The sequence below is a fragment of the Primulina tabacum genome, chromosome 17, assembly GCF_025594145.1.
Source record: "Primulina tabacum isolate GXHZ01 chromosome 17, ASM2559414v2, whole genome shotgun sequence".
Lineage (NCBI taxonomy): Eukaryota > Viridiplantae > Streptophyta > Magnoliopsida > Lamiales > Gesneriaceae > Primulina > Primulina tabacum.
Window position 1 is genome coordinate 22,684,029 of NC_134566.1, and position 9,623 is coordinate 22,693,651.

General features: G+C 43.5%; 1 protein-coding gene across 1 annotated transcript; it reads right to left on the reverse strand.

The window, feature by feature from the left end:
• Positions 1–256: 256 nt before the first annotated feature.
• Positions 257–826, reverse strand: LOC142530579 (uncharacterized). The gene has a single exon (XM_075636406.1). It carries the CDS (start codon positions 824–826, stop codon positions 257–259), a length of 570 nt encoding a protein of 189 aa, XP_075492521.1.
• Positions 827–9,623: the final 8,797 nt, after the last annotated feature.

The window sequence follows — 9,623 nt, forward strand, 5'->3', positions numbered from 1 at the left end:
CCAAAGTGCCTCTTCTTTTGCTTCATGGGATGAGATCCCGGGAGGATGTTTAAGTGATGCTCCGCTATCAAGGGTGAGATCCCTATCAGATCCTGCTGGGACCAGGCAAAAACATTAAGATTAGTTTTTAAACAATTGATTAAACTAACTCGGGTGGATAAGTCAAGGTCTCAGGCCACCCGGATTTCCTTGCCTGGCCCAATCTCCACCACCTCCTGCTCCTCTTCTGCCACAAACTGGACTTCTCTCCCCCCCACTACCCTCTCCATCTCCCCACGACTATGAACTTTCTTTCCTTCCTTTCTCGCTCTCTTTTGCTCTCCCCGGACCATTTCAACGTAACACTTCCGGGAAGAAGGTTGGTCTCCCCGGACTTCACCGACTTGACTCCCACTGGGAACTTAATCTTTTGATGGTAGGTGGATGCTACAGCCCTCAGCTCGTTCATGGCCGGCCGCCCCAAAATAATATTATATGATGACGGGGCATCCACCACAGTTAAAATAGTCATCACCATCTTCATCAGCTCTCCGGTAGCCAAAGTCAAGGGCAACACAATCTCTCCCTCGGGATAAACAACATGTCCAGCAAAGCCAAAAAGTGTTGTGTCCACAGTCTCCAGCTGATATCCCTGCAAATTAATTTGTGCAAAGGCCTCTTTGAATATGACATTAACAGAACTGCCCGAGTCAACAAAAACCCTCATAATGTCATAATTTGAAACCATGGCTTGAATTATCAGGGCATCGTTATGGGGAAGATTGACACCCTTGAGATCCTTAGGACCAAAACTAATGACGGCCTCATTCCTTCTTACTCCCTCCATCTCCAAACACTCCCTCCTACTTCTTGACTTCCTCGCCCGATTGGAATCTCCATTAGTGGAGCCTCAAGATATCATCTTGATTACCCCAGGGACAATGGGTGAGGTCTTCCTCCTCTCGGGCTCTGGATCTCTTCTTCTACTCAAATCACTTCTCGGGGCATTTTTTGAATCTCCCTTGGCACTGGGTCCTGGCTGCCTAGATGTCCAAGGTGGCAACCTCGGCTTCTTATTAGATTGATTATGCCCCTGTATGGAGGGTGTGACATAATCTCTTTTCAGCGTTTTACAATCTTCGGTATTGTGGTAACACACCTTATGGAAGGTGCAAAATCCCCTCTTCTTGGTCCTGGTAAGCTGATGATCCGGGGGAAAATCCCTGCTGTATTCCTGAACTTCCCTATCCTGGGTAATTTTCAAGGGCACATGATGTGAGAATTGCCTCTGGTTACCCCTTCTCTGCCCCTTATCCTCGGGTTTAGTTATCCGGTCTCCTCTCTCCCTTCTTACAGACTCTCTCTGATGCTTCTGCGTCTCCTACAAATTGATATACTTCTCAGCTCGGGACAACAAATCCTCAAAATCCCCGCGCACCTTCTTTGTCAACGATCAGAAAAACTCACCCTCCCTCAGCCCCTGGGTGAATGCCGTTGTCTTGCTCTCGGTGGCACATGTGGGAACCCCCAGAGCAACTCTGTTAAACCTTCTAATATAAGTCATCAAACTCTCCTCCGGGCTTTGATTAACTTCAAAACGACTAAAGGCAGTCTTTTTGTACTTTTTGCTGCTACTGAAATGGTGTAAAAACACCTTCTGAAAGTCCTCAAAATAATGGAGACTCTGAGGGGCCAGTCCCTCAAACCACCTCTGTGCCAAGTCAACCAGAGTAGTTAAGAACCCTTTGCACTTAATTCCTTCAGTATAGCAGTGGAACAAGGCCATATTCTCAAACCTGGCCAGGTGTTCCTCAGGATCTGCGTTGCCATCATAATCTTCAACTTTGACAGACTTGAAATTACTGGGAGGAGGTTCCCGGACTATAGCTTCAGAACGGGCATCCCTTAATAACTGTCCGAGAACGACTCCTACCCTCCATTTGTCCTTCCAATACCCTCATCTTCTACCTCAAGTCTTGTAACTCCTCTACCAAAGTTGAGGATTTGGACCCGGCACTCGATTCTCGCTCATTTCTCCCTGCATCCTCCTCTCCCGCCTCCTGCTCTCCCTCCTGATCTCCTCTTGCACGCGTAGCTTGATGAGAAGCATCTCTCCGAGCTACGACTTTTTCCACTACCTCGGATATCATCCGAGCCAATTCCTCCGTGGATAAAGTAATGAGAGGGGGAGGCCCTGTGAGTAGAGGACCACCACCTTGTTCCGAAGTAAGTGCACCCTCTTCAGCAGCCCGGAAAGTGTCCTGATTAGTTCTTCTAGTATGAGCCATATCAACGTCTCAGACTTAATTTCCCACAGACGGCACCAATGTTAATATCCAGGTGAATCGGGTATAAGATATGTGGGCAATCTACCGGATGATGAAGGTAAATTTGTGTTTAGAAAATTTGAGTAAGGATAATGGCTTCAATTAAGTCCTGCAAACAAGGAAAAGAACTCATGAATGGGCGCCAGAGAGGTGTCCGGCGTGGTCACTCCGATGCTTAAGTCAGCAGGTGAAGAAGAAAAGCAAAGTGGCTGTATATGTGAGGATATACGTGAAATGCTTAAGAATTTAAAGTTTCAGCCTCCGTAAATGAGAAATGTACCTGCTATTTATAGGAGGAAATCCCATCATTACTTTGTTTTCAGTGTCCACCTACTAAGTATGGTAAGTTGACTGCCATACTTTCTGATGACTTTTCTCACACGCCAAACTCATATTGTTCTGACAGATAAGATAGCCCATACCAATACACTTGATTATGATGCGCTTCTCGAGGTAGTCCGGGTAGAAAGTACCCGAGAGCTTGCATAATAGCCCGGGCTCTTAATTTCCCGGGAAGAGAATAAATGCCCGGCTGATGAGGAGAGTGCCCGGCATATTGGCTCTGATTTGGGCTATGTAATTAATGTTTCGGGTCATCCATGACCCGGGCTCTTATGGGGTTATCATAAACCATGCTTGGAAATTAGATATTCAATGTATTAGTACCCGTGCACATCTTTTCATATCCAAATGTTATAATTTATACATTGTCAGAATATTTGTATTGTTCATTAGTTCAAATTTAATTTTGTTATCCGTAACGACATTGTCAAGATTACCAACACCTAGATACATGTTTCGTGCATGATTATTTACAAAAGCAAGGGACTGATGCTGCATTGGAAAATCGGGTGAGTTGGGTGGACAATTTCACGGACAGAGATATGTTCCTTCCCTGGGAATGTGGGAGATCGGGCTACAATGAACATGAGCTCAATGGTCTGCTCACTTGAAAACAAAAAATGTTAGAGGGGCGTCGGAAGAATTTCCTACGTCACCACTCCAACGCTCAAGTCAGTCAAATATTTATATAAGGGAATGAAAGCATTTTAAGTGAATATAAAGTAAGTGCATGTGGAATAAAAGTGAAAAATCTCTCTTTTTACCTCTGCCGAGGATATTTATAAGGTATTAGAGTAGGTGACCAATCCTAGATGTTCAGGTAATAGTTATGATGTGAGGATGTGGCCCACAACTAGGTTTCAACACAATCTGAGAACGTGGAGGAGAACAAGCCCTTGATTATCCGTGGAATTGACTTAGTATTCATGTGTTGCCTGTTTGGGACCATGGGACCGCGCTTGTGCAAGTCGGTAATGATTTGATAGGTCTCCTGGGTCGAGACATATCAGTGGTGGTATAAATAGGGTGCACTTTCTTTACTCGGGCTAGTTTCACCCGATCTCCTCTTGGCTTCCCAGGACAATCTCTGGTTCCCGGTATTTCTTCCCACGCTCGAATCCAAGGAAGGTCCGTGCCCTTTCTAGAGTATCACCACTCTTTCCTTAAATATTCAGGCTAGAGTCATACTCTCTGTCCCAAGTGGTCAGACTTGGACTAGGGCGAGACAATTTATGTTTTGAATTTTAGGTTGATTAGGCCGACGGGAGAATGATGTAAGCACTCACATTTGAAAAGACAGGTGCCATGTCAGACGTCTCTTCAACTACTTGACCCGAACTTTCGTCTTTCTGGGTGGTCCGGTTCAATTTTCGAGATACATCTTGTCTGTTCACTTTTCCAGAGATCAATTGTCCGAAGTACTCTTTCCATGCCTATAAATACCGATTGCCTTCCCCCATTTCTCACTCTTTTAAGCTCAAATTTCTTACTCTTCTGTTCTCGTGACTCCGGTGTGCTTTTCGATTCCTTGTTTGTTGCCATTCCAGCTAACTCGTTTCTGCAATTCCGGCCATTTCCTACTCTTTCAACTTTGTAAGTTTTCTTTTAAGTTCCAGCATGTCTAATTCTGCCTCTTTTACCTCGGGTGCCAACACTCGTAGTTCATCGGGCTTAGAGTCTGCCGCATCTCACTCCTATTCCACCCCTCCACTTCCCTTGTTGTCCCTTTCACTGCTACCTCTAAAAAACCCAATATCGCCCTTTCGCCCAAAATGTCCAAAAAAACCCACACTTTCTTAGGTTTTTGGGCCTTCTAGTACCCAGGAGAAGGGAAATGGAAAGATGAAATCTACCCCTAAAGCTAAAACTCAAGTCCTTATTCTCTTCCTTCTGAGGAGACAGGTGCTCAGTGGTTTTCTACAATGGCGTGTACCATGCGTTACCTCGGGTCCATCACCTCTACTTATTTTATCATTATTCATGGTCCCTAAGACCGATCTGACCAGTCTCCACAGGGTATTACACCTTCTTACGGGTCCAAATCCGTAGTGGTCTCTAGTTCCCCATTCATCCCTTCTATCTCGAGGTGGCCCACTTTTTCGAGGTCCCTCTGAACCAAATTCAGCATAACTCTTTCCGCATAATGGGTTCAGTCTTTGTGCTATTTAAAATTAATAATCTAATAATCAACCCCCTCATCCTCCATTACTACTGCTTTAATGAGTGTGCATTCTCCCTCATTGCCTCTCATTGAATAGCGCTTCTATTGGAACTTTTCAAGTTCACAATCTTAATTTTGGTGATAACAAAACCTGTTAATTATGTTACTAATGATCTACCTTAGTGTGCAGCATCTAGGATCACTTACGAGATGTTTACATCGCAAACTGATCGCACAAATGAATCGGTCTAATTGATTACGTCAATTGAGCAGTCCGGCTGATTGTCCAGTTGATAGGTGATTCAGCAGGAAAACCTCAGAAGCCTGGCTAGACGAAGGAGTGTTCAACTGATGAAGAAACCCAGCTGACCAATCCAACTGAACAAGTGTGAAATCAGTTCAACTGACGAGTCAACTGATTTCACCAAGCCCAACTGAAAGATCAATTCAACTGACCAGTTCGAAGCATCAATTAGAATCCTTCAGTTATGGATGAAGACAAACTCTTTCAAGTGGAATCCAGCTGTATGTGAAGGTACAAAGCCATTACCCAGTCAAAGGACAGTAATGGACGATTACATCAGAACATTAAAGACAAAACGTTTCAGAAGGGCGGTCGAAAAGTCGAGACACAAAATCCAAGAAACTAATTCAAGATGCAACGGATACAACCAATGAGTCTCACTGTACGATCAGTTTTCCCGCCTATATAAAGAGAAGATCAGTAAAGACTCAAACAACACAATAAAAAACAACATACAACACAAGAGAGAAAAGAAAGGGCACGCTTCAAAGTCATATCAGCTTAAAGAGAGAAGTATTCAGCCCAGTCGAGGGAATTTCTCTACAGAAATATCAGCTTAGATTAGAAGCGTATTTCCCTCAGTGTGTGAGAACATCCTTGTTCAGTTCTCAGACACAAACACTCTCATCCACTCAAATACAGTCTTGCACAAAGACGTTAAACTTGTGTATGTAGTCTTTCTCACAAAGACATTGTAAAGGCCCTAGAACTCCTTGCTTGAAAATTTGCGGGAAAATTAAAATTTTTCTTTTTAAAAGAACTTAAATGGCCTCATTCATAAAATCACTGGTGAATCAAGTTCAATATTTCAAAATATTGCAGCGGAAGAAAATAAAGTTTGCCAAAAATCACAATTTAAAAATATCCAACGACTGATAAAATGTTTGCGGAATAAAATAACAACTGCTGCTCTGAGGTCCTCGGGTGCCACTACTGCCGACCAAAGCTGGCTCACTGGTCCCCGCCCTCGGCCCTGGCCTCATCAGTACCTACAACATTCAAGTCTAGTGAGTCTAAAGACTCAGCATGCATATATCGCAGGTAACGAGAAAAATCTGAAGTAAAATATGCATGGGATAAAATATCATGTCATGAGGCATGCTGAAAATAATCTGTACTGAGCAATTATAATACGTGCATAACTAAACTGCTAATCACAGTAAAAATGTTTGCTCCTTGGAGCCTGTACTGAAATAACTGATAAAATTTTCTGTTGAGATTATGTTTTACGCCTGTGGCCACTGCACTAAGCTGAACTGATCGGTAACTGGCTACCGGGGAGGCTGAAACTGAACTGAGCTGGCCGGTCACTGGCGACTGGGTGGTACCATACTGAACTGATCGGTCACTGGCGACCGTATAAAATAACACTCCCACATAGTGAATGAACCACAAGCCATATCGCATAAATCTCAAAAAAAATATCATTTTCTGTTTTCATGCACGTAATATAATTAACTGACGTAATGAAAAATCCTGTAAATTTTACCAACTGGATTGGATTGGATCGTCCCTAGGCTCGCTGCAACCTAACTGTGCCATGAAAAATATGCAATAGCTTAAACTTGACCAACTATGCAATTTAGTTCAAAAGATGCGACTATGACGCCTAATGACTTCGCATTTAATCATGACTCCGAGCCAACCTGAACTGACACCAAACCGACGTATAGTCATGATTAAAATACGCCGAAGAATCATAAAATAATGCTCCTAAAATGATAGGGTCGAAATCTAGGTGGAATGGAGGCCAAAACACGAAACGCTCTTTCGAGAGTCAATTTGGCACATCGCACCGTAAATTCTCGTACGACCTCAAAAATGATCCGAATCACAAACGGTCAAAATCATGACCTTCTCAACTCAATGAGGCACTTTCCAGTCCAAATCCATGGGCTAAAAGTCGACCGAGGACTCGAACGAGCCTCTGAACCGACACAGCAACTTGCTGTAATTTCTAGCAGCTGCGCAACTACAAGACTTGTGTTGGTTTCGAGACTATCGACCATTAGGGGCGTGAACCACCAACCAGAGACACTTACCAACATCCCAAGGAATGATTTGGACCATGGCTAAGGGCCCTAGGCCAGCCACAATCCGCGTCACACCATAACTCAACCGAAACTCCAACCGAGAACCAACGTGCATGCGTGTGTAGTGTTTTGCTTAGATCGATGTCTTGCGTCGTTCCAATGGCCATTTGATTGACCATGGCACGATCTAGACATAAAGGGGCATGGTATGAACCGTGGCTATGGGCCATAGGCCAACCAAGATCCATACCAAGCAACCAAAAACCGAAACCATATGCTGAACCAATGAAGAAGCCGAATGGGGAAAGGGGCTGTTCTTGTTGATTATTTAAAAACCGATGACCCATGGACCAAGCCACCAAAAGGGTGACTTAGTCACGTCTTAGACATGCTAGGGAAGTGATCCAACCATGGCTATAGGCCCTTGGGGCAGCCAAGATCAGATCCAACCCCTTGACATAAAAACTGAAATTTTCGAACACAAAAAGGGACACAAATGGTGTTGCTGTCATTTCTTACTTTCCAGCGAGCATGGGCTGAAACCGATGGACAAATGTGGTCCTAATGCATCCTATTACATGTATATAAGTCGCCTTGGGAGCCTGGAGTCGAACCAATCACCTGAAACTCACAAACCAAAAGAAACCGTGAAGCTTGCCAAGGAAAATCGAAAATTCTGCATGTGTTGTTTCAAAATGTTTTGACATGTATCTCGGTTTTTGCTTGAATAAACATGATCATATACTGAAAAAATAATTGATAATATGACTTGATTGAGGTTTGAAAGAAATCTAGACATGCCTGGTTTTGTTTCGAAAGAAAACGAACGAAACGACGACGACGCGGCACGGAGGAGGTGGAGCGCTTCTCTTGTTCTTTCTAGTTCTCGATTTTTCTCTCTTTCTCCCTAGCTATTACTCACGTTTTTTCTACTGAAAAGGGGTCTGATTTCGGTGGGGAGGGAGTGTGATGGAGTGGTTATGAGGGGTGAGGAGGATGGTGCAAGATATAAGGATCATATCAAGACCAAGTCTTCATGCATTTGAATTTTGAATTTTGAATTGCTATCAAATGATCTCTTGGGTGATTCTAGAGTATAGTGGCCGATTTTATCATGCCAAACAAGGGTTAGGATAGTGGTCTAGTATTAATTAATTAAGGTGGAAAAATAGCTAAAAGAATTAGCATGCTAATCAACCAAGAATGGGTCAAAGGTGAGTTGGCAAGTCCTAGTTTGTTCTTCTAGGGGTGTGGCCGAAAATGCATGATAAATGGTAGGGGGAAATTGATTATCTAGTAATTTAATAACCCTTAAAAGCCTTACTAATCCTTTAATTAATTTAGTGAGCTAACCCCTTAATTAAGTAACTTAAATGAGCTCATTTCTTAATCACCTCAAATAATTAAATTAAATCCTCAAACCTCCCTTTCTAACTTAAATGAACATACTTGCTAGCTAAATTAACTTCTGGAAATATTTCTCGAATCTTAAATTCTATCTCAAAACTCCGACTCCGGTCCGGCCTCACTGAAATAATTGAAATGCTAAAAATCAAACTACTGAACTGAAATAATGAATAATTAACTTCAAATAAATGCATTTAAAATAATCATGCAATGAAGTCAATTAAATTTAAAAATCTAGAATTATGCATGGCTTATACGTCTACTGATTTACGAGTTCTACAATCCTTCCCCCCTTAAAAAAAATTTCGTCCTCGAAATTAGAACTCACCGAATAACTCGGGGTAACGCTCCCTCATCTCTGACTCAGACTCCCACGTAGCTTCCTCCTCAGAATGGTTGAGCCTTTTGACTTTGACTCGCTTAACAAGCTTGTTCCGAAGTTTCTTCTCCTGTCTGTCTAGGATCTGCACTGGTCTCTCCTCATAAGATAAGTTCGGAGTAAGCTGCAACGGCTCGAAATTCAGAACATGCGAAGGATTTGCCATATACTTCCTCAGCATGGAGACGTGGAACACATTGTGTACTCCGGCCAGATTCGACGGAAGAGCCACACGATACGCTAGCGTCCCAACTCTGTCGAGGATCTCAAACAGTCCAATGAATCTCAGACTGAGCTTCCCTTTCTTCCCAAATCTCATGACACCCTTCATAGGTGCCACTTTCACGAAAACATGATCGCCCACTGCAAACTCTAAGTCTCTCCTCCGCTGATCGGCATAACTCTTCTGTCGGCTCTGAGCAGTCCTCATCCTATCACCCAAATGGCATTCGATCCTCTGGCTGACCTCGGCAATCCGGTCACAAAGTCCATGGTAATGTTCTCCCACTTCCACTCGGGAATAGGAAGAGGCTTGAGCAAACCTGCTGGTCTCTGATGCTCGGCCTTCACTAACTGGCAAGTCAGACACTCGGACACAAATCGCCTGATGTCCTTCTTCATCCCTGGCCACCAATACAATAGCTTCAGATCCTTGTACATCTTCGTACTCCCAGGGTAAATAGAGTACGGG

Coding starts and splice junctions, on each gene's coding strand:
- LOC142530579 (XM_075636406.1), bottom strand. CDS start 826: ATGGAGGGAGTAAGAAGGAATGAGGCCGTCATTAGTTTTGGTCCTAAG.